The sequence below is a fragment of the Sorex araneus genome, chromosome 1 (assembly GCF_027595985.1).
Source record: "Sorex araneus isolate mSorAra2 chromosome 1, mSorAra2.pri, whole genome shotgun sequence".
In the NCBI taxonomy this organism is placed as follows: domain Eukaryota; kingdom Metazoa; phylum Chordata; class Mammalia; order Eulipotyphla; family Soricidae; genus Sorex; species Sorex araneus.
The window spans coordinates 9,334,607-9,360,701 of record NC_073302.1 but is presented as its reverse complement, the minus strand read 5'-3'; the positions used below and the strand labels follow the sequence as shown (position 1 = coordinate 9,360,701).

Genomic DNA, 26,095 nt, shown 5'->3' with positions numbered 1-26,095 from the left:
GTGACTAGGAGACTCCAGAGGTAACAGGTAACAAGGTTTACTCTTTTTTTTCCCCTTTATTTTGCTTTTTGGGTTACACCTGGTGATGCTCAGGGGTTACTCCTGACTTTGTATTCAAGAATTACTCCTGTTACTCCTAGTGGTGCTCAGGGGACCATATGGGATGCTGGAGATCAAACCTGGGTCAGCCACATGCAAAGCAAATGCTGAACCATTGCTCTGGCCTCCAAAGTTTACTCCTGAAACAAAAAGTTAGCACTACTGTAAACTTGTGACACAAACCATAATAATTAAATGTTTAAAAAAGCGATTTGCCATGGGATGGGAACTGGAGAGTGAGACATTGGCTGACAGGGGTAGTGGTGTGCAGCTGGAACACTGTAAGCTTGGGAAGTGTACTTGCACTTTCTGCTCTGGAGAAGCCCGTCTTCTCTTTTGAGCATGACAACTCTATCTCCTTCCCTCCCTTTATTTCCAAAATATTTTTTTTAACTTTGAAAAGAAGACAAAATATGGTGGGTGGGGAATAAAGGTGTGGTTTAAGAATGAGTACAAAACCTCAGAGAGGGCTCCCTCCACCTGCCCCAAATGAACCCCGGCAGCCACAAGCCTCCAGAACCCAATCTCTGCCATGCTCACGGCCAATCTTCACAGGCTCATCCCGAGCCCACAACTCACAAGAATGAATCCATTGAAAAACCCAGGTATGTGGGGCTGGTGACTGAAAATTCCAGGCTTCACGGAGTTGGGGAATGGGCTCCTCCCCCCACCTCCCAACCCTTCTGGTTCCATGGCAGTCAGACCCAAGAATTGCCTCTGGGCACCATTTAAGCGCATTAACAGCTGTAAAAAACTAAAGCACGAGGGGCGAGTGCACTCGCGGGCTCTCTGGGCGGCTCTGTCTCACCGCCCGCGTTCGGTGCTCTGGAACCGCAGTGTGTGGACTCGATCGGGACGGCCGGTGGTCACGGACAGGCGAAGGAAGAACGAGGACCAAACTGGTTGCTGATTAGTTACCGTTTATTCAATCTTCAAACTTTCTCATCTCCTGCACTCCCAGCTCCGGCCTCTCTCTGGATCTACTGCTCAACTGCTGCTTCTCTCTGGCTTCTCTCTCTCCTCCTACTTGTCTCTCCCACCTTGCCCTCTAGGCTACAACCAGCCAGGTAGCCAAATCAACATAAGAAAGCCCTTCCTGAGGGCAGGGCACTCCAAAGCACTTCCTCACTCTTAAGGTTTTTTTCTTTTCCTTAGTCCAGGAACTTATTAACATCTCAATACTAGTTATTTTTGTATGGACATAGCAAGGGATACATTGAGGCTTGCAAGGCAGCTCTCCTGGCAACATCTTGCCACAGGCTCAGACCACAGCACTCAGGCCAGATTAATCATTCCTCACCCTAGCAGGGTCCAAATCTAGTATCACTGTTTGGATCATGACAGCATTTGTCCATGATCAAGCTCTTAACTTATAGTTAAGCATTAGGCACTTTGGCCAGGCCCATCTCGATGCCAGGGTAGCACACAACTCACTGCTTGCCCTGGGTCCTTCTTGTCCCACGTCAGGACCATGCTTTGGGGGTGCTAGGAAGTAAGGGCAGCTGAGGCTTAGGTCAAGAGAACAGATGCCCTGGAGGAAAATATCATGTAGAGTCAAATGACTCCCAGGTTACAAAAGCATAACATTTGTTAAGTCTTCCTGTGTCCATACAAAAAGGACTTGCTCTGAATAAACTATGCAAAGGACTCAAGGAGAAGAGAAAAACATTATTTACAAGTCAACAGAACACTAAGAAAGAAGCTACAAATAAACAAAGAGGAATAGGAGCACTGTAACGGGAGTAACCCAATAAACCTAAACTACTGAGGCTATGTTATCCTACAAACAGCCATGATTCAGAGACTCACAAATAAATCTTGGAAGAGAGAAGTGCATCACAGAGATGCCTCCAGACCCCAAATATTTAAAAAATTTTAGAATTCCAGGAGTGTGTGACCACTTATATGGCCAAACAACATCTCATACTATTCATGACAAGCAATACAAAATAAATTAGTTGGCATTTGCCAAAGGGGCAGACTTGGGTGGTGGTGGAAAAATTCGATATAATGGTGGTGGAATGGTGGAATTGTCTTGGGATTGGTGTTGAAATGTTGAATGTAAACAATTATTGTGGACAACTATATGAAAATAAAATTTAAAATTTTTTTTAAAGAATGTTTACAAAATTATGTTGCTATCAATTTAAAACAGAATGTTATTATATATGGCAACAGAAACAAAACTCATCAAGAACCAGGTAAAATATCTTTCAAAATGAAGATGAGATCAATGAAGATAAATTTATATTAGCATAATAAAAATTCACTTGTCACCAGGTCTGCTCTCCAGATAGTAGGAATATGCAGCCTGGAGAAAATTTGCATCTTCAGAAAGAAATTGAGTGCCTGATGTCAAAAGCTAGGGTGAGTATAAAGGATACAGCCCCACACCCACAACTGAACCAAAAGTCTTCAAGCCACCAAATCACCCATCCTCATAGCTTAGCCCACAATCACATACGCATTCTAGACTTCACCCCCAATTTCACAGTTCTAACAGCCCAGTAGGAGCACAGCAAATTTAATGGGCAAGTTGCATATAAGACTACCAAGGTCAATGAGTAAAAAGAAACAACACAGAAGGCTCAACTAGCACCAACCAGCTTAGCAAATCCTCAATAACGACTAGTAATGCCATTGTGACATAAAACAATGATCACAAATTGAATTTTTTATATATCTTTTGGTAAGTCCATTTGCCTTCTTGTTGTAACAAGCAATATGAAGCAAATTTGTTTGTACCTGCTAAGGGGGTTATCATGGGGAGTGGGAGGGAAATTGAGGATATAGGTCAAGGGGAGGAAGGTCACACTCTTGGTAGAACTGGTGTTGAAACACTGAATGCCTCAAACAACTGTATCATGAACAACTTTGTATTTTACAGTGTTCTAATAGAAAATAAATAAAAGACAATGATTGTTATTTTTAATCCTTCTTTAATAAAGTTGATTATATACAGTAAAACTAGTGAGAATATGTCTGGCAACTTAAATCATATATAAAAGTGTAATTTCAACAGCCTGAATACCAGGGATAGAGGGAGGAAGTAGAAGTATACTTTTGTAAGGTCCTTACGTTGCAAAAATTCCCACCAAAGCCAGTGAAAAGCCAAGCAGCATGCCTTGGGAAGTGGGAAAATGCTGCTATATTATGCTAGCAGACCCAGTCAAGTTCGCACTCTAGAACGGGGTTCAGAGCAAAGGCAAGTGCTTTACAGAATATGAGGTTGAGGCATTTGCAGGCAGCTGACAGGAGAGTACAGAAGCAGAAATTCCAAAGCATGTTATTTTGCAAAGCTGGACCCAGACCACCTCAAGGACATGAGCACATTTTGCATATGTTTCCAGGTCACCAAGGTTCCAAAGCAAAACTCTAACCATCTCAAGGACATCTCAAACACACTTCATGGTTCTGTCTCCCAGATTCAGCTGCTCCTTGGCAGGTCCTGGTGTTAGTAAGTGAGTAAGCCTGTTTGAAAGAAAGAGGTCTCTTTTCCTCATCACTTAAACTATATATCATGGGTGTCCAAGGCACTTGCCTTGAACATAAAGCCACAGACAAACTAAAAATATATACCTGCAGAAAGAGTAAAAAGAGACATAGAACAGCATTGTTTGTATCAGGCAGTGATGAAAGACTGAGACTCCAAGATATTTATTCTACTTATCTCAATAGATTCAGTCCCACTCCTCTCCCCCTGCTCTCTGAGCTTCATTCCCACCAGCCATCTTTCAGTTCAGTGTACCATAAGCATTCCTACCTCCAGCTCTTTGCATATGCCATGACTTTTACCTGTGGCACTCTTCTCTGTGTTTTTAACTCTGACTCTTTTCCTCTGCCTACTCCATGAAAAGGAGAGAAGGGACTGTGGCTGTTTGTCTCATCATTAAGCTCTTAATTTAGGCCTAGAACACAGTAAAGTGTGGTCAAGAAGTTATTTGGATGAATGAAGACATTGATAAATGTCAGTAAAACACGCGATAAATGTGATAGTGGGTTGCAGTTCCACAGAATCAATCTACTCCCTGCAGTCTGAGCTACCAGCACCAACATGAATCTCTGTCCCCTTGTGACCACTTGAGGAGCAGTCCTCAATCCTAGATGGACACCCAAGTGGTTTTCAGACCTGGAACTGTTCAAAAATCACCTATGCCTGGTGCACACCTAAAGTGCTGATGTGATGTCTCCTACCTGGCTGGTGTTGATTCCATCACCTTAGGTTGCTCCCCTATCCATCACGGCATTAGCCTCAAGCCTGTGTTTCTCTTGATAAACATCTCAAAGAAACACAGCGGGGGGGAAAGAGTGTAGACACAGAATGTATTCCCAAGACAGTGATGTTTGCATTGGTTCTATGCAAGAATTTTCCAGGTAGACAAGGAAGAAACTGACATTTCAGGCAAGAAGATGAAAGTAAAGTGTTAGAAGAACCCACAAGAAAAATCTGTGTCTATGTAGAAGTTTTTGAGAATTTTTCTTGTTTCCGTGTGTGTGTGTGTGTGTGTGTGTGTGTGTGTGTGTGTGTTTAGTAGTTTGTGGAGCCACACTCAGCAGTATTCAGGGGCTGCTTCCAGGGATCACTCCTGGCTATATTCAGGAGACCAAATGGTATCAGAAGTCGAGTCCAGGGCACCTGCATGCAAAGCACACCTTCTAGCCCATTGAGCTAGCTCTCTGGTCCCTGTGGAGTTTACAAAACATAATAAAAAACATTCAGTCCCCAAACACTCGGGCAGTAAACTAAAGGGACTTCTCTCATTAAAGATTATAGCGTCTTCCTCTCACAGAGCCTGGGGACCCCTTCCAAACTTTTCCAAGATCCCCAGGCACTAAACAGCGAGTCATCCTTGGCATTCCCCTGATGCCATAAAGTCCCCAAAGGGTTGGGAGTCTCCATGGAGTCCAAAAGAGCGGAGAGAGGAGGAGTGAGGCGGAGGAGACAAAGGATCATTTCCACAGGGTCCAGGAAGAATTTAAATGCCCCTGTCCCTACTTCATGGGTGGGGCACGTCCCTGCTACCTTCCCCTGCCATTCTCTCACCAAAGACTGGGCTGAAGCTGCTCTACTCCCCAGCCACCTCCACCTACTAGGTAAGTTACTATCAACCCAGTAGCCACACACCATCATGGGGACAGCAGTTACTGTCTGTGTGCTGGGAAGGACCAACCTAAGAACTTGGGCTTGAGAGGCAATGGGCAAGGTACACACTGAGACAAGGCAGGAGGTTTGTCCAGGTTATTAAATGCGTTCAGATGCAGAGTAGGGCCTGCAGGGAAAGAGAGGGGTCTCAAAGCAGAGAGCTCAGCAGAGATAAAGGAGCTAACAGGAAGAGTCTACGAAAACCATCCAGCAAACTAGAATCCTAAAACATGGGAGTTTGAAATGCTGACTATTCAGAGGTAGGTGCTCAAGCCAGTAGAGGCAGCAGAAGCCTCCGATGTGTTGTACAAAGCCAAGTCTCAGACCCTTCCCCAGTCTCCCAAGGCAGAACCTACTGGATATGTTTAGTGATGATTCCCATGTACGTTAAAATGCTGACACCGGCATAGACCACTCAATTACACCATGCTCGGTTATGGTTTAATTAACACAAATTGCAGCACCGACATCAGTGTGTTAAAGACTGAAAAGTACTGAGAGCCCCAAGTCAAGCTGCGTATCAGATTCACCTGGAACATGTTTTTTCTGAGTAGCTATTTCTCAATCCTGCTCTAGATCAATTGAATCTGAATGTAGAGGCACCATGCAAGATTGTACATCCTTTGTAGAAAGCTTCACAGGTTGTTCTAATGTCAAGGTTGTATATCCTTTGTACAAACCTCCACAGCTTGGTCTGGTCCACAGGATTCACTAATCTGGTCTCACCTTCTCAACCTACAGATGAACTGATTGAGGAAAGACAGCAGAAAGAGCTAGATTGGTTTAAATAAGATCGTTGTCTACAAACAAAAGGTATTTGGAGGTAGATCTGAGTTTAAGCCTCAAATCAATCTCTTCATAGCTGTATGACTTAGGACAAATTGGTTCTTTTCTCCGAAAGTCAAGAGAAGATACGCTAGGATGTAAGGATTACTCCTCATGGGGTGGTGAAACAGCAGAGAGAAAATTAAAGAGGACTAACTGTTCTGTGCCTGAGCACATGCATGCACACATATGTGCGCGCACGCGCGCGCGCACACACACACACACACGCACTCGCACACACACAATTGCACACACTCCTTAAAAGCAATTTACTGAAATAGGAAAGTCTCAGATCCCACAATTTCAAAGCAACTTAAAAGCCTTGAAGTCTCATGCTCCACATTTTACAGATGGAGAAATGGAGAGACACCAGAAGCAACTCTGTCCCTCCCTTTGTGAAGGTAAGTTGTGTTTGCTTTCCATGTGGACAAACAAAGGTTCCAGTTGTAAACCCTTGGCTGACTGGCCACTTTCATTCTTGGATAATATGTAATTGGGTGGAACTAAAACCTCAGTTTACTTCTTTTTTTTTAACAAAGCTATTCATGTCATACAATGATTCAACACCCATCCCTCTACCAGTATACATTTCTCACCACCAGTGTCCCCCATTTCCCTCCCACCATCCCCAACACCCCAGCCCCCAACCCCAGCTCCCTCTATAGCAGGCACTTTTCTCCTTTCTCTATCTCTCCTTTTCCTTTTGTGTATTATGTAAAACCTCAGTTCTCTCTGCTTCTAGAAGCTGTCTCCTATCCACCAGTTACCCCAGCAAGGAGGAGGGAAAGAAGCCAAAACTTCTGTATTCCCATAGATAGAGGGAAGAATTAAGATGGTACCATAGGCTTGAAAAGTCAGAAGAGACAACTAGTGTATATTAACCATACACTAGGGCCATAATATGGAGGGCCCAGCAGGTGGGGTTCGGTCGGAGAGGGTGGGTCATTGGGTATTCAGATAAAGTTTCCTGGGAAAAAATGACCACTGAGCAAGGAACCTAAACCATTAAGGATCCATTCTGGAGATGAGATAGGGGATAGGGCATAGGGGTTAGTCTGTGATGCTTTTGTTGGGACCTTATCCCTGGTTGGAGCACCTGGTAATGTGTTTGATGCATATATACAGAAAAAATCTAAATTATTCCTTTGCATATTTCCATTAATCCATGTATTTTTATTATGTTTTCATGACAATATGGTTTCAAGATTTCTCCGTATGGATGTCTAGAAATTTACTCTGTTCAACCACTGTGAATCTACCTGTGAATAATCAATAAGTTCACATATAGGTATAAATAATGTTGGACCATTGCAAGCAGTCTTGGAGTAGCATCGTATGTGCGATCCTCTGTACACATGCCTGAGAGTCTTAAAAAATAAACACCAAACCAGAAAAATAATATAGGAATTAAGGTACTTGCTGTGCATGCAGCCAGCACTGGTTCCATCCTCAACAACGCATGTGGCTCCCCCAGCACCACCAGGATTAGCCCCTGAGTCCAGAGCCAAGAGTAAACCCTTACCTGAATACCACTGAGTATGGCTTAAATTTTTTTTAACTTAAATTAATTTAACCTTATATGCAATAGGCTGAATGTATGTCCTCACACGTCATCTATTGATAATACAGGAGTTAAGGCATTTGCCTGGCACATGGCTGATCCCAGTTTGATTCCAATATTGCTTTTAGTGGCTCAGCACTACCAGGAATTATTCTGGAGCACAGAAACAGGATTAAGTGCTAAGAACTGCCAGGTGTGACCCAAGGGTCAAAAAAGCAATTATCAGTTGAAGCATTCCTCCCAATAATAATATTTGAATAGTAATAGAATAGTCTATGGGGGTGATTAGAGTTGGATGAGGTTATGAGTGTGGATTCTCCTGAAGGGATTCATGCTCCCATAAAAGAGACCGGAGTTTGCTTTATCTATCTGTACCGATATGCCTATATCTGTACCTTGCCTCTGTGCATGTCACATCTAGGTTTGTGTCTACATATCTCTGACATGTGAGGATATGGAAAGAAGGCAGACTTCAGTAAACTGAAAGGAGGGTTCTAGCCAGAACTTCATCATCTAGGAGTCCCCTCATCTTGGACTTACCAGCCTCCTGAGAGAAATAAATATCAGTTCTTTGGGCCAGATTTCGGCGTTTTGCTCTAGCAACTCCAAAAGACTAAAACACTGGCATAACCAAAACAATGGTTGCTAACTGCCAACTTGTCCTCCCAAAATACCAGTTGTCATTTCTCCCGGCCCCATCTCACCAGCATGTCATGGAGTCGGGTTTTGTTTATTTGTTTTCATCCAAGCTGAACTTTGCAGGACAGACCTCATCATTCTGACCAGGCACAGTTAGGTCCCAAACATCCTAACTTATATGCAAGAAGAAAGAGCATTTACTCACCTCCAGGTCGTGTGTAAATACCTATTGCCTTGGAGAACTTTCCAACAAAGACACTGAGTTCAGCCTCAAAGAAGTGGCATGACTTGCCAAAAGTCACATAGCAGGAAGTGCTGGAACCCGACCCAGAATCTCGTCTGCACATGACTCATGTTCTTTCCCTTCTCACTCTTCCCTGCATTCAGTTAGCAGTTTATGAGCACAGATTCCATGCCAGACATTGGAGATATGAAAGGGAATTTCAGGATCTTCTTAGTCCCCAATAATATTCAAGAAATGTTTGTTGAATTAAGGTGGAATCAAGGAGCTTGGAATTCACAGGAGAGAAACAGACAAGAAAAAAAAATATTTGCAACAGAACAGCGAGTCCCGGCACTATTGACAATTCTAAGTTCCAGGGCACAGACACACGAAGGACAATTGTTGCTTCCTTGAGAGGACCGTGGATTAGTCCACAGGGAAAACCATGTTTTTGTTTTCTTGTTGTTTTGTTTCTTTGTCACAAACAAACAGAAAATGGGTTTCAGGCAGATAAAACAAGTGCAAAGGACCCGAATGTGAAATACTGTTACATTTTCTGGTAATTATTCTGTTTTAAATTGCCTACTAGGGGCTGGAGCAATAGTACAGCAGGTCAAGCATTTGCCTTGCATGCGGCCGACCTGGGTTCGATTCCCAGCATCCTATACGGTCCCCCGAGCACCACCAGGAATAATTCCTGAGTGCCAGGAGTAAGCCTTGTGCATCACCAGGTGTGACCCAAAAAGCAAAAAGTATATAAAATTAAATTTCAAAAATTGCCTACTAGCTGCTTCCCGGCGCTACGGTAGCAAGGCCTCCTGCTCAGTTCAGTTCTCCTCATGGATATTTAACTAATTTTACTCAATTCCTGCTTTGTGCCAGGCCTTGTGTGGGAGGCTGTCCGTGTGTCCTCTTATCGGCGAGTCCTCCAGGCCTGCCTTTGTTTCCTCTCATTACATGGACGTGAAAATCAGACTCCTGAGACGTTTCCAGAGCCCAGCCCTGTCATCCATCCAAACCTTCTGTTCTTCCCAATCCACGCTGCCTCCCAGCACGCCGGACACTGACTCACTTGTCTTTCCCGGGTGTCCTCCCTGCCATGCTCAGAATTCATGTCTAGTTATCGGAGCCAGGAGCCCCTTTCTTTCGTGCCCATTCCATGGTCTCTTTTCCTCCTTGGAAAACTGTAGAGGGAAATGCAAATGGAGCAAGGGGGATTTAAAAACCTTCCCCCGATGCTCTCATCCCAATTTATCATCTATGCAGTTAAAAAAAACATTTAGTGAGCACCTACTGTGTTCCAGACAATATCCTCAGACATCACAATGCTCAACAAAAGTAGGACCCTTGCCCTCATGAAGAATAAGGTGCAGCTTTTCAGTTAGAAAGGCATGTTTCAAGAGATTTGATGACCACCCAAGGGTTCAGTACAATTTTCCTATATAATTAGACCCAAATCCCAAACCCCTCCTACAAAAGCTCTCAGCTCAGTGCCCATCATGACCTTTCTCCCACCTCCCTCTTGTTCTGCCTCCCCCCAGTCTCGGCGCAGCAGGATGACCCCAGAGAACATCACCTGGGCCAAGGGGGCCCCCGCCGAATTCATTCTCCTGGGCATCACAGATCGGTGGGACCTGCGCGTGACCCTCTTCCTGATCTTCCTGCCCGTCTACCTGGTGAGCCTGCTGGGCAACCTGGGCATGGTGCTGCTGATCTGCGCGGACGCGCGGCTCCACACGCCCATGTACTTCTTCCTGGCCAACCTCTCCATGCTGGACGCCTGCTACTCCTCGGCCATCGGGCCCAAGATGCTCGTGGACCTGCTGCTGCCCCGCGCCACCATCCCTTACTTCGCCTGCGCCCTCCAGATGTTCGTGTTTGCGGGGCTGGCGGACGCTGAGTGCTGCCTGCTGGCGGCCATGGCCTACGACCGCTACGTGGCCATCGGGAACCCGCTGCTGTACACCACGGCCATGTCCCCGCGCCTGTGCCTGGCCCTGCTGGGCGCCTCGGGCCTGGGCGGGGCGGTGAGCGCCTTCGTGCACACGACCTTCACCTTCCGGCTGAGCTTCTGCGGCTCCCGGGAGGTCAACAGCTTCTTCTGCGACATCCCGCCGCTGCTGGCCATCTCCTGCAACGACACCAGCCTCAACGAGCTGCTGCTCTTCGCCGTGTGCGGCCTCATCCAGACGGCCACCGTGCTGGCCATCGTGGTCTCCTACGCGTTCATCGCGGGCGCGGTGATCCGCATGCGCTCGGCCGAGGGCCGGCGGCGGGCCGCGTCCACCTGCGGCTCGCACCTCACCGCCGTGGCCATGCTCTACGGGACGCTCATCTTCATGTACCTGCGCCCCAGCTCCAGCTACGCCCTGGACACCGACAAGATGGCCTCGGTCTTCTACACCCTGGTCATCCCCGCGCTCAACCCGCTCATCTACAGCCTCCGGAACAAGGAGGTCAAGGAGGCCTTCAAAAGGACCTGGGCCCGCTTCTGCTGTCCGGGACGGGGGCACCAGTGAGGGGCCGGGGGTGACTGCTGAGGACTGACTGGGTCGAGAGGACAGGACACTTCCCGGGCCATGCACTGTGGGTAAAGGATGGGTGCGCCGTGGATGCCGCCTGATAATTATTTTTAAGTTCTCGTCTTATTAAAGAACCGTGGTTTACAAAGTCATTGATGAGTTTCAGACATGTGATGTTCTAGCCCGGACCCCACCACCCAGGGTCAACTTCCCCCACCAGTGTTCCCAAGTTCCCTCCCATACCCACCCCTCTGCCCAACCTGCCACCACTTTGACAGGCACCTTTTATTTATTTATTTATTTACTTATTTATTTGTTTATTTATTTATTGGCTTTTTGGGTCACACCCAGCGATGCACAGGGGTTACTCCTGGCTCTACACTCAGGAGTTACTCCTGGAAGTGCTCAGGGAACCATATGGGATGCTGGAAATCGAACCCGGGTCAGCCGCGTGCAAGGCAAATGCCCCACCCGCTGTGCTATTGCTCCAGCCCCTGACAGGCACCTTTTAAAGCTTGTCTCTTGTCGTTGGAATCTCCTGTTTTCAGTGTCCCTGACTCTGTGGTTTGGATATCCAGCTCTGACACTCCTCTCCACCACCCATGTACTCAAGGCCCTTGAGCCCTGCCCTACTGCCCTCGACACCCCTTCCTTATCTTCTTACTTCTTCCCTCAATCTCTTTCTCCTTCCTTTCCTTCCTTCTCTTCCCGATATCCTGGAGTCAAGGGGGAATCTAAGCAACCTTCAGGGGTCAGAGTGGGGAAGGAAGCACAGAGACAGGAGGGCCAATATGGGACTAGACCTTCAGCCACAACCCACAGCACTGAGCTTGCTAGTCACTGCCCAGTGATGTTCCTTACCGGGGTGCACAGTTTTACTTGCCACTTGTATTTCTAAGAGGTTGATTCCCAGAAACTCCCAGTAAGAGGTGTGTTGGTTTCCAGTTTTGGTACCCATTAGGGACTTGCCTGACTTATTAGACCTTTGACCCCAGAGAGCATCTGGGAAACCCTCTTCTGCCAGAAGAAGAGGGGCTAAATCTGTCTGATGAGGCAACTAATCCCTGCTAGTCAATGTAATCCATCTTCTAGAGAAATGGGTTCAGAATACAGGTACATATATGACTTTAGTTCACTCCTAAAGTATCAACAGCTGGACTAGAATTCAGCCAAGGTTTGATTAGTTGAGGCCCAGGGTAAAGCTCAGGAAAAGGCCAGAATTATGGTTATGGTTAGAATATGGCTAGAATTCCAGTTACAGTTTAGACTAGGATTAGGCTAGAGTCAGGGTTAGGGTCAGAATTTAAAAGCAGTGAGGCAAATTTAGAATTTAATAAAGATATTTAAGTTCTCCCAATCAAAAAAATTTTAATAATAAATGACCAACTTTATAAAAAACTATTGATGAAATTTTGCAAATTTGATAATTTAATTAGTAGTAGATAAATTTGGGGGATAAGTTCAGGAGATAGCATTTAGAAAATCTTGAGTTTTTGGTAAAAATATTAATATTCAATGTTCATATTAGAGTAGCATTAAACATATTCTAGAGTTAGTATTATAGTGCAAAACTAATAAAAGGTAGAGTTCATTTTATTGTTTGATTATATCTACACTAGCATGTGACAGGGACGAATGGAGACGTTACTGGCACCCACTCAAGCAAATTGATGAAAAATGGGATAACAGTGATATAATGATTATATCTGAGTAAGTGTTTATTTTTTTAATTAATTTATTTTTTAATTAGTGAATCACCATGAGGGTACAGTTACAGATTTACACATTTTCATGCTTGTGTTTCCCTCATACAATGTTCGAGAGCCCATCCCTCCACCAGTGTCCATTTTCCATCACCAATAAATATCTGAGTAAGTGTTTAATTCATATAAAAGCACCTAATTGCTATGTGGGCAATATTTGTGATAAGTTTAAGTCACAGTCTAGTTATTATAACAGAATTATAGAGTTAGAATTCAGAATTATAAGCTTCAGAATTATAAGAGTCTCTTGCACACAGCCAACCCATGTTCGATTCCTCCACCTCTCTCGGAGCGCCCGGCAAGCTACCGAGAGTACTCCGCTCACACAGCAGAGCCTGGCAAGCTACCCGTGGCATATTCAATATGCCAAAGACAGTAACAGCAAGTCTCACAATGGAGACGTTACTGGTGTCCGCTCGAGCAAATCGATGAGCAACGGGAAGACAGACAGACAGACAGACAGACAGGCATAAGAAAATTGTTTTGCTCCTTTGTTATTGAGTCTCCCAGACAATGCTCAAGGGTTACTCCTAGCTCTGTGGTGCTCAGGGAACCATATGTGGTGCCCAGGATTGAATCCAGGTTGACTGTATATAAGAAAAACACTCTTCCTACTGTACTATCATTCCAGCCCCATAAGAAAAATACTTTAAGTATGACAGTGACATGCTTGGTATCTAAATTTAGGTTAGGGGTAGAAGAGGTATATGGCCCTCTTTCTCATCTTAACCTGACTGAATGTCCATGGGTTCTTTATTATTTTTTTAAAAGGGTGGAATTCAATCTTTATTTACAGACACTGCAAGATTTGAAATTCTACATAGACATAAGAAATCCATTGAGATAAGCTTCATATGGTATGTACGGTTTGGAACTGGTTAAATATAGCTTTATTGTAAAAAGTGCTATTATAACAAACCACATTTAAAAAGAGTTCATAAATTTGCATATAAGTGGATCAACATGGAAAGTATCATGTTAAGTGAAATGAGTCAGAAAGAGAGTCACAGACATAGAAAGATTGCACTCATCTGTGGAATATAAAATAACAGAGTGGGAGACTAACACCCAAGAGTAGTAGAGATAAGGACCAGGAGGTCTGCCCCACAGCTTGGAAACTGGCCTCACATGCTGGGGGAAAAGGCAGCTGAGATAGAGAAGGGAACACGAAGTAGAGGATGTTGGGAGAACCCATTCGGGTTGGAAGATGCGAACTAAAAGTAGACTATAGACCGAACATGAAGGCCACTCAATACCTCTATTGCAAACTACAGCACCCAAAAGGAGAGAGAACAAAATGGAATGCCCTGCTGCAGAGGCAGGGTGGGGTGGTGGGGGATGGGGTGGGGGTGGTGAGAGGGATACTGGGATCACTGGTGGAGGAGAATGGGCACTGGTAGAGGGATAGATAAACGACCACTGTATGAGTGAAATGCAAACACAAAAGTTCACAACTTTGTAACTGTACATCACAGTGATTCTCTAATAAAAACATTTTTAAATAATAAAAATAATAATAAAAATAAAAAGAGTTCATAGGAGAGAAATAGTAAAACACACTTTAAAATAATTTTTTTTATTAAAACACCATGTGGAAAGTTACAAAGCTTTCAGTCTTAAGTCTCAGTTATACTATGCTCAAACACCCATCCCTTCACCAGTGCACATATTCCACCACAAAGAATCACAGTATACATACCCCCCACCTCCCACCCCCCACCCCCACCTGTGTAGCTGATAAATTTCACTTTACTTTGATTACACTCAATATTTCAACAAAAAAACTCACTATTATTGTTTGGAGATTCCCCCCCCCACAAAGTCAGACCTGCTGAAAAGGAAGCATTTGATAATTTGTTTTCCATTGCTGAAACTGAAGAGAGTAAAACACACTTACACCAAACGTGGTCCACAACAAACCATGTTGGCGTCAGTGGGGCAGACAGATCCGCTAAATACTGTGCATCAACCAGAGACACATGAAGTTTCAGGCTGCTCTGAGGGACCATCCAGAGGGAAGAACTGAGCCTAATCTGGGATTGAGGTGTCCAGGGAAAGCCTCCGGTTCTGGAATGTATTTTCTTTTCATTTATTTTCATTTTCATTGACTCACCATGACTAGCAAAGCTACAAAGTTATTCGTGGTTGAATTGCAGTATTCCAACACCCATCCCTTCACCAGCTTCCACTCCTCTCCACCCATGCCCCCCGTTTCCCTCTCCCCTGTTTCCACCTCCCCAGCCTGCATCTGTGGCAAGTAGCTTTTAATGTTTTCCTCCACCACCCACCTCCTTCCCCTAATCCTTCCGTTTCCTAAGACAGGCAGCAGGAAAGCAGAAGGCTCGGCTAGGCGGACCCTGGAGTCTGATTTAGGGCACTTAGATACAGTAAGTGGAGTTCTGCAGCACAATCGGGGACTGAGAAAAAAGTACATCCCGAAAGGCAGGCTCACCCGGGGGGTGGGCAGGGGTGTCTCAGTCTCAGTGGCACAGGAGGCTCTAAGGAGAGCCAATGACAGGCTAGAGAAGAGTGTGTTGGGGTGGGAGGAGAGGGAAACTCAAACACCAAGGATAGTCCATCTATTGGACAGCATGTTGGGGGATTCGAACCTTCCTTTGGTAGGTAAAAGAGAATCACTGAAAATTCCTGTGCTCATTGTCACCCTTCCCGGGTCTTCTGATTGTTCTGGTCACTGAGTCATGTAAAGTGAGTCCCTGGAATGCTACACACAGGCACAATTTGTTCTTGCCACCACCTGGACACACAGCCCCAACACTCCATCAAACACAGCCTCAACCCCCTCTCAGCAATGTACGCACTGACGAATACTCCCAGGAAGGTGGCCGTTTGCACACCCAGCCGGCTGCACACTCAGACACACACTCGAACTCTTAGACACTCGAGCTCTTAGACACGTCTCGTTATGAAGACACCATTCTTTCTCCATATCCAGTGTGCAGTCCTCTATACACAAACACACGTGCACATGCACACACACAATCATACTCCAGAGCCACAGATATTGCCTCAGTCACCACAGGAAGGGTTCCTTCCATACTCCTACTCTTCCTGTAAGAAGCCACCCCCTGGGATAGTACAGAGGATAAGAAACTCACCTAGCCTGATTAGAATCCCAGGGACACAATACAGTCTCCTCAGGAGTGATCATGAGAGGTCGCTCCTGAACACATAGCTAGAAGAAATCCCTGAGCACTGTCAGTTTGGTGGGGAGAGGAGGAGGAGGAGGAAGGAAGAGGAGGAGGAGGAGGAAGAGGAGGAGAAGGAGGAAACAATTTGAGCATTTCCCTGTACAAGGATGCCCTCAACATGACTTTCAGCAAACCAGTGCCCTAAACACTTCTCTGAAGATGCCTCTTGGAGAACTACCTAACATTTCTGCAGTGATGTTCAGACAGGAAAATAGGGAGGCATTGCTGCCTGAGTCCTCAAGAATTAAGTCTCAAAACCTGACAAGTGTATCCTTCTGTCCACACTAAAAGTTCTCACAAAAGAGTTGAGGGTTTTCTTGAGGTAAATTTTTCTTGATGTAAGTTTTCTTAGGTAAAGCATTTCTCAGTAAATGTTTTAATTCATGAGGGAAGTTTTCTAGGGAAGGGAGAAGCTATAGCTAGATTGTGTTCTATGACCTATTGTTGGTGAAATATTTCATGGTTATCTGAAAACCATTAGCTCCTTGCACCCATGGTTCTTCTCTTCTGTGACCTAATATGGCATAATTTGGGGGCTGGTGTTATAGCACAGCAGGTAGGGTGTTTGCCTTGCACGCAGCTGACCCGGGTTCAATTCCCAGCTTTCCATATGGTCCTCCAAGCACTGCCAGGAGTAATTCCTGAGTGTAAAGCCAGGCATAACCCCTGAGCATTGCCTGGTGTGACCCAAAAAGCAAAAATTAAATAAAAAATAAGTGCATAATTTGTGTTTTAGGTGTTGTAGGCATTTCACAATCATGTGTACCCTTCAGATTTTGATATTTTATTTCTTTGACAGATTCCTCCCTTGCATCTTGTCCTCCCCTACCCCCCATGTCTCATTATTTTCCTGAAATAAATACCCAGTGATCGAATCTCTTGCCTTCTGAGATAGAGTTCTCCTTCCATTTTATCTTTTCTTTCCTATTTTTCCCCTTCTCTGGTGGACTTCCTGGGAAAACACCTTTGTTCTATTTTTGTTAAAAACATCAAATACCAAAGGTGGAGCTGACCTTGAAAATCAGCTAACTTGGCTTCCTTGTTTTACGGAGGGGGAACTTCAGGTCCATGAAGGAAAAGATGATGGAGGTTGAATGACTGACTTACTCGCAGTCACGCCAGTATAGCGCTAGGGCTGGCTGATTCCAACCCCATGATTTTTCTCATGACACAGAGCCTTGAGAAATCCAATCACCTTTCACCCTCTTCCTTAGGCACTGGGGAGATGGTCCATTCACAGAGACAAAGAACCCCTGTGTTCTGAACTGAAGAACCCAACCGAGCCCTGGGTGCTTAGATTGAGTCTTCAAGAGGAAACCCCACTGCTTCCTACTGGAGCTGACAGCAAGCACTGGACAGTGGCAGCCTCCTTCTGAGCTGCCGACGGCCCTGTATATGTGGACATCCTCAGTAACTGTCTCATTGTGGCTGCAATCTGGGCTTGTCCAGCCCTTCCTACGCTCATATACTTCCTTCTGGCCCCTCTGCTGACCTCTACACCTTGTCTCTCACTGTGTTCGGGATGTTGGCCAACGGGTTGGTCCTTAACAGCTCCCTCCTCCTGGTTGCCTGAACGAGAAGTACTTCCCCTCTGCCTCGGGAATGACTGATAGCTGTCTCCTGGCCACCAAGACCTATGATCTCTACGTGGCCATCTACCATCCCATCCCCTATGCCATGCCATGTCCTGTTTACATTCCCTCCCGCATATCCTGCTTATTGCCCACCTGTTGCCCCATTCTTCTGGGACCGCCAGCCTATGGCTCTTGTGCTCTGACACCGCCTTACCCGGATACTTGTCTTGACTGAGGGTAATACCAGGTCACTCACTTCCTGCCCATTCTGACCTACGGGGCCACCACAGCTGCAGTGTTCTGGCTGCCCTCTGCCTTGACAAAGCTCCAGGCTGTGTCCACCTTTGGATCCCACCTAGCCATGATTGGCCTCTTCTTAGGGACAAGCACCTTACCTGCTGTACCATCTCGCCAGCCCCTACACTCTCATCTCTACTGTAATCTTAGTGTGTGGAAAAGCCAGCAACCCCGTCTGCAAGGTAGAGCAACTGGAGGGATCTAAGCAGTCTGTTGAAGGAGGTAACGGGGGGAGGGTTGGCGGGGGTGTTGAGTGTGGTGATGGTCATATTTGAAATTCCTTTCCTGGCCTTTTGTTTCTGCAGGAGCATCTCTAGGTCTATTGCTGGCATCAGGTGAAGGTCATATCAAGCCTTGGTTCCTGTTTTTCTGCAAGGCTGGCTTTCATAACTTCAGAAGTATTACTTCCTAGGAAATTTACTGCCATCACCTGGGGAGGGGGCCTACCCTGCCTGCCTGCCTGCCTACATCGCTTTGATCAATAGGAGTCATGACCCAGCGGTGCAAAGTCCTGTTTTCTAACCACAAGATGGACATGCCTGTACATGCCTATCAACCGTGAGTGGAAGATGTGAGGATGCATGAGTGAAGCAGCTCCAGCCCAGGGGACCAGGCAAGCGCAGGGTGGAGCAGACCCCCGAACTGACAGAGGCAAGAACAAGCCCACTCAAGATGCTGCCAGGGCCCAACTGGCCTGCTGGGGCATAAGGGGAAGTAAATCACTCCTAATTTAAACAACTGAGTTTGAGGGTGGGTGTGTTATAAGCAAAAGCAAATTGATGGTGTCCCCACTTTTCTGATATTTGCCTTTGGGATTCAAAAAACATTGTCCAGGCCCCTTTCGATGTCCCGAAAGTTAGTTTGCTAACACCTACTTGCCTTTGCTCCTTGTTGGTGGGGATTGACACAGTTACTGAGCATGTTGCTCCCCTCAAACCTGTGCCAATGTGCTACAGGATCCGTGGGGCATGAGTGCGCATTTTCCATGAGATTGGGGCTTGTGGGGGAGAAAGAATCACGGTTCCCCTTTTCGGATGTCAGAAGCAAATCCACTTTTTCTCTGTAGAAAGTCAGGTTCATCTTCCCGTGGCCTTCACTATAGACGGTATCCTCACTCCTCTGCTCAGATGTCACCCCCATTGGAACAGGGTTGGCTCTCATGGAAAAGCTGGGAGGATGCAGTGAACAAAAGTGACCAAATAATCCTCTGTTTGGCAAATCATCAGGCCCCATACAGTCCAGATCCCATCTTTCCACCTCCTCCTCTCTCCAAGGACCAGAGAAGACTGATAATTGGCGAAACAAAAACCACATCTATCAATATATACATCATGGAATCAAAGAGCCACAGATGTTAGAAAAAGCAAGGGCACAGGAGGGAATGAACTTAACAGGCATCAGTTCTGGTTCTGATTAACTTGCCTTCAAGGCAGCAAGGAAAGGGGTAGCGGGGAGAAAGAAGAAGAGGACTGAGGGTAACGTAGGAGCACTGGTCTTGAGACTGTATGCTGAAAAGGTTTATATCAAAACCATAAGGGCCAACACTATTGTAAACATGTGACCCAAACTAGAATAATTAAACAAAAAAAAAGGATGATGCTGTGATGAGTTACAAAACTGGATGCCTGAAACTCTATTATTTACAGTTTTGTAAATCACAGCACCTAAGTATAAAGAATAATAAATGTTAAGTATGGTACAAATTTTAAAAAAAAACATAAAACCCCAGACAGCACACATTATCACACCCCCCACACAGACCTTTTCTTTTCTTCTTGGGTCACACCCAGTGAATGCTCGAGGGTTACTCCTGGCTCTGCAATCAGGAATCACTCCTGGAGGTGCTTGGGGAACCATGTGGGATGCAGGGAGTTGAACCCAGGTCTGCTGCATGCAACGCAAACATCCTACCCACTGTACTATTGCATCGGTCCCTATTCCCCCCATTTTACAGATGAGGAAACTGAGGCTGAGGAAATTATTTGCCCAACTGGGATGCTATGAATTAGAAAGGGTGGAATCAGTACTTGAGCACAGATGTCTTTCTATGCAGAAATGCAGGGAGGGGGAAAAAAAAAACACCTTAAAACCCTCTCTATTCTTATTCTAAATCTAAATCCTAATGCTCCAAAATACCAAGGACTCTTCTGCAAAATGCCTATTCTACCCACTGCCCCAAGCTTTTTGAATCAGAGGATCTGTAGGGGCTAGGACTGTGTTTCGAATAAGCACCCTAGGCATTTTGGAAGGAGGTGGCCTGCAGCAGATACAGAACTAAATCATGTAAAATGAAATTGCCAAAGGGCAAGAGCACCCCTTCCCGGGTGGTAAACTGTAATTTGGATGGGACTGGAAGGTATCATTGTAAGCCAAGTCAGTCCAAGAGAAGACAAACACCAGATGGTCTCACCATCTGTGGTCTACAGAGAAACCAGACCAGGAAATGAGAGGTCTCTCAAAACAGCAAACTCCTTGGCCCTGGAGTTCAGACCTGGGAATGCCAAGGAAGGGAGTGATTGAGGAAACAATGATTTAGACTGTGTGAAACACAGGGATATTGGTTGAGGGTCTTAGGCACCAAAGTGCTTACCTAAGACATTGGTAGAAGGATGCTGACACTTTGGTAGCTGGGGGGTGGCCTGGAGCTACAGTACAGCTGGTAGGGCTTTTGCCTCGCACACAACCAATCCAGGTTTATCCCCAGAAATTCATATGGTCCCTGAGCACCACCAGGGTAATTCCTGAGTACAGAGCCAGGAGTAAGCCCTGACTATTGCCAGGTGTGGTCCCCAAATGAAATAAAACTAAACCATAAAACACCACCACTCCCGTGTGGTGTTGTACTGCTGTGTACCACTAGTATTGTTTTGTATTACTGGCTGAAATGCTGTTGGAACAGCATTGTAAATCACATTGTAAATCACCAGGGACAAATTAAACATGGAAAAGGTAAAAGGAAATATAAAGGAGACACCTATGCTGGACCTGGGGCTGTGGTCTCCGCCTGTCAGAGTGGGGGAGAGAGAGAGAGAGAGAGAGAGAGAGAGAGAGAGAGAGAGAGAGAGAGAGAGAGAGAGAGAGAGAGAGAGACGAGACGGGGGCCAGGAGGAGGGTGTCTGCACACAGGCTCACTGGTGGCCCCTACTGTCTCTTTCCTCTCTTCCTGGACCAGCTTTTCTCTCCTCTTTCTCCGCCCAGTATATGAAAAGTCAGCTGCGTCCATGCCGTAGTCACCAAATAGTAGTTATTGTCTTTGTTTCTCATTAATGAAGTGTGTGAACAAAAGAACTTTCTGGGATTCTTTTCCAGATTCTTTTTCTCTAATGTGAGTCCTCAGTGGAGTCAGGGGTCTCCCGGCCCCTCTGACCCCACGTCCCCGTTCTAGGAGTCTGAGCTCTGCTTTTAAGGACACTGAAGCGCTTTGCATCCTCTTGGTTCCCTTCCCTCTGCTGCCCCCGTGTGGGCATCTCAGGTCACGCCCAGCGTTTCCTCAAGCTCAGGCGATGATCCCAGCTCCCCCCAGAGTCACCTCTAGTTCCACATCTGCAGCAGGACAGAGCTGCTTCTCGCTGCTGCAGGGCCCCAGCCTGTTTCCCCTTGGGGGATCCCCCCAGCTCAGCAGCAGAATCACTGATGTCAACTCAGGTCAGAGACCATACAAATGAGACATTCTCTGGGCCCCGGGACTTCGCAGTCTGGGACGTAAACACATATTTATGATTCAACTTTGGTAACTAGACTGGCTGAAGACCGGGGATGGGGGTCTCCCCATGGAAAAGGCAAGCTGGCTCACTCAGGGGGGCAGGGAATTTCACATCTTCCAGTTGAGGAAGCCATCATACTTTTCACGATTCAGAAAAATGATCCTACGCTAGATTTCTGATGTCACTGAGGTGTTTAGAACTCTGACTGAGGTGTCACAAGGGGCTGACAAGAGGCTAATTACTTCACTGGTATGCACTCGTCGGCCTCTCATCCGGATTGCTTCCGGAGCCCACGCAGACTCAGAAGGCTGGACCCCTGCTCTGTGAGAATCTCCAGCAGGAACAACGGCCAGAACAGTAATATCGGAGGAGACCATCAACTACTCCCAAGTCTACCTCTCGGCATCCACCTAGCAACGGATTCTTACCTAGGTAGATTCTTACCTAGCATTCTTACCATGTGAGGCAGCTTGGGAGAAACCCTAACAAGGCCAACTTGACCAAGAAATCACTCGCATGTGCTGCCCGAGCCCATGTGCCGCCTGTGTCCATGCCTTGCTGCCCAGCACATGTGGTACCCGCATCTCCCCTCTTGGAGATGTGGAAGATGTGGACTTCTGCACTTCCATATCTAGGGCAGGAATATGTACTAGGGAGCTCCCTCTCATCTTTAGAGAAGGCCAGTTCTCCCCAGCTCTCTCTTGAGCACAATTCTCTCTCTCTCCCTATCTCTCTCTGCCTCTCTCTGTCTCTCTCTGTTTCTCTCTGTCTCTGTCTGTCTCTGTCTCTGTCTCTTGCTCGCTCTCTCTCGCTCTCTCTGTCTCTCATCTCTCTCTCTCTCTTCCCTTCTGCGAGGAAAAGGAGAGAAGAACCCAAAAAGCGCTACTGCCTCTTTCCTCCCCACTTCACCTAAGTCACCTGGTAGGGTCCCCTGGCTTCACAAAGTATCACATCACCAATTACTTCCAATTTACAAAAGAGAAATCAATTTTGCCATGTTTATTTTTTACTCACTTGGCGCAGTAAGAACACACTCACCTTCATGTTGACCACAGCAATGCAGTAAACAATTAGAGAATCAAAGGATGGGCATTCTATACAGAGATTGGTACAAAGTCTCAAAAAAAAAAAAAACCCAACCCACATTAAAGTGGAAAACAAGAACCAAGGTTAAGGTTGTAGCTTGCACTGACAAAACATGATGTGTGAGTCTTGGTCAGAGGCGCCATTGCTTTTTAAATTTGTAGTTTATTTCTTCTTGGCAGGGGACGCATCTGTGTGTGATTAGGGACCATTCCTGGCTCTGTGCTCAGGGTGTAATTTATTTATTACTGTCAGGTGACATGGTTACAATAGTGTTACTATGTATGGTGTATAAAGTTAACTGCACCCCATCACCACCTCTATGTCACCTCTAAGATCATTAAAGAAGGCTTGAGAATTAGTAGGGCTGGTACTGTATATATTTGTGAATTTTCTTAGGTATGGCCATGGTATTGGGGTTAGGAGGGACTTTGATCTTCCAAGATGCTGTGAAATACTTAAGGACAATGTCAAGATGTTTGCAGTTTACTTTCAAACGATTCCACAAAAATGCAAAACAGTACAAGGAACACATGTTAACTATTGGTATTGCTCAATGAAAGATATACCGGTATTAGTGGTCACTGTCACTGTCGCTGTCATCCCGTTGCTCATCGATTTGCTAGAGTGGGCACCAGTAACGTCTCCATTGTGAGACTTGTTGTTACTGGCATATCTGATATGCCACGGGGAGCTTGCCAGGCTCTGCTGTGCAGGGCGAGATACTCTTGGTAGCTTGCCGGGCTCTCCGAGAGGGGCGGAGGAGGCATTAGTGGTAGTATGTTTAAATGTTCTTGCAGGTTTAAAAGTTTTATGAAATAGGGCTGGGGATGTACCTCAACAGTAAAGCACCTGCCTTGCAAGTGTGTGGCCCTGGGTTTGAGCCCCAATGCTGATAAATGTTTTTTAAAAAATAGGTGAGGTTTTTGTTCGGCTTGGAGGTAATGGCTTCAGGGCAGTGCTCAGACTTAGTCCTAGCTCTGTTTTCAGGGATCACTCATGGCTGGGCTCACGTTGCATCAGGATTTGAACTGAGGTTGGCAACATGCAAATGACTTACCCCTGTACTACCTCTCGGTACCCCCTGGGGGCCACACTTAGTTCTCCACACCAGGGGCGAACTCGGGCTGTATCTAGCAGAGTGGGTGCCAGACCTGTGTTCTTAAAGCATGAGCCAGATTCCTGCGTTTCAAAAGGTTTTGTTTTGATTTTGGGGACACACCCAGCTATGCTCAGGAATCTCTCCTGGCAATGCTTGGGGGACCATACGAGGTTCTAGGGATCAAGTCAGATTGACTGCATGCAAGGCAAGCACCTTAACCCCTGTACTCCACAGCACCAAAGACTTTAAAATGCACTGGCTCATCGATTTTTGAGAGTTTTAGGGTCTTGTGAGATCATCTGGGACTGGAGGTAGGGCAGCAGGTAGGGCGTTTGCCTTGCATTCGGCTGACGTGGATTTGATTCCCAGCATCCCATATGGTGCCCCGAGCACTGTCAGGAGTAACTCCTGAGTACAGAGCCAGGAGTAATGTAATCCCTGAGCATCACTGGGTATGACCCAAAAAGCAAAAACAAAAAAGAGAGACAGAGATCATCTAACTTAAGAGTTATGGAAACTTCCGGCTTGGTGTGGCATCATATACTGGACAAGATATGAAACTGAAATCCTAAAATATTTGCATGTTGCAAACCAGTGACATAACGTACTGAAATATCCTCAATCAAGAATACAAAAGTTGTTGTAAAAGATCATTTAATCCACACTCTTATTTCACAGGTGGGGAAACAGATCCAGAAAAAGGAAGAAGGAAGAGACTTGTCCAGGGGAAGAGAGTCAGTTACCAAGTGAGTGTCTGTCACCTTTCTTGTCTCTGCTTTCCTGAGGAACAGAGGACTGGGGTGGGGGCAAGGGAGTTGGGCGGAAAAGACTTTGGGAGTGATAGCAGCAAGGAGGGATCCCTCAGCTGGCGCTTGTGGTGGGTCATAGACAGTCCATACCGGGTGGGTTTCTGAGCCGGACAGATCAGGGTAAACTGGCTCCTCCAGCATACGTCTTTTTTCTCTTAAAATTCTAATTCTTTTTTTTTTTAATTTTTAAAATTTTTTTTTATTTTTAATTAGTGAATCACCGTGAGGGTAGTTACAGATTTATACATTTTTGTGCTCATGTTTCCCCCATACAAAGTTTGAGAACCCATCCCTTCACCAGTGCCCATTCTCCACCACCAGTAAACCCAGCATCCCTCCCACCCTCCCCAGTCCCGTCTCCCCCCACCCCACACTGCCACTATGGCAGGGTCTTCCCTTTTGTTCTCTCTCTCTCTGATTAGGTGTTGTGGTTTGCAATAAAGGTGTTGAGTGGCCATTGTGTTGTCTCTAGTCTACATTCGGCACGCGTCACCCTTCCCCCGCATGACCTCCGACCACATTTTACTTGGTGTTCCCTTCTCTGAGTTGCCCAGAATGAGAGACCAGCCTCCAAGCCATGGAGTCAACCTCCTGGTACTTATTTCTACTGTTCTTGGGTGTTAGACTCCTAGTCTATTATTCTATATTCCACAGATGAGTGCAATCTTTCTATGTCTGTCTCTCTTTCTGACTCATTTCACTTAGCATGATACTTTCCAGGCTGATCCACTTATATGCAAACTTCATGACCTCAATTAAAATTCTAATTCTTGCAGGCTAGAGAGATAATACAGTGGGTAGGATACTTGCCTTGCCAGCGGCAGAGCTGGGCTCAATTCACAGGGCCACGTGTGATCCCCTCCACCCTCTGAGCACAGATCCCTGAGCACCCCTGGGGGTGGTTCTCTATCCAAAAGCGATTTTTATTTCCTCCCTCCTACCTCTTCTCTCCACTACCTTTTTTGGTTTGTTTTTGGCTCACTCCCGGATGTGTTTAAGGCATCAGGGATCACTCTTGGTGGGCTTGGAAAACCGTAACGGGGTGCCAGGGTCCGCTGTGTGCAAGGCAAGCAACCTACCCATCATGTTGTATTATCTCTCCAGCTCCTCCACTACCTTTGAAAACAAATCTATGTTATCGTCACTTGATTGTTGGTGCTAAGCCAGGACACTGGGATGAGCCTCTGGACGCCGCCCTGCAAGCAGGAAGCAGAACAGAGGCCCCACTTTGAGTTAAGAGGGCAAGCTAAGCTCGTGAGTCTGGATGATTTGGAAAAGTACAGCACACTCTCACCTGCTCGCCTGGTCATACAGTACAAAGCAGGAGTTCCCCCTCTCTTACACATCCTTAATTTGGTCTGACCTTCAAATATCAGTGTGAGCCTTCTCTTTTTGTGAAACCGACCACAAGAAAATGTCATCTGTAGAACCTACATATCTTCCTCTGACATTTTAATCATGACAACATAGCTTTGACAACATGGCTTTGACAGGACAATGTACACCCTGATGTTCTTTTGACGAATTCGTATCCTATAACTG

General features: G+C 46.0%; 1 protein-coding gene across 1 annotated transcript; it reads left to right on the top strand.

Annotated features, from left to right (window-relative positions):
• The first annotated feature begins 10,046 nt into the window (after positions 1–10,046).
• On the top strand, positions 10,047–11,009 carry LOC101556814 (olfactory receptor 5C1). Its single transcript, XM_004613510.3, has one exon. The coding sequence runs from the start codon at positions 10,047–10,049 to the stop codon at positions 11,007–11,009; it is 963 nt and encodes a 320-aa protein (XP_004613567.2).
• Positions 11,010–26,095: the final 15,086 nt, after the last annotated feature.

Excerpts from the sequence above, each read along its gene's own strand:
- LOC101556814 (XM_004613510.3), top strand. The coding sequence starts at position 10,047 with ATGACCCCAGAGAACATCACCTGGGCCAAGGGGGCCCCCGCCGAATTC.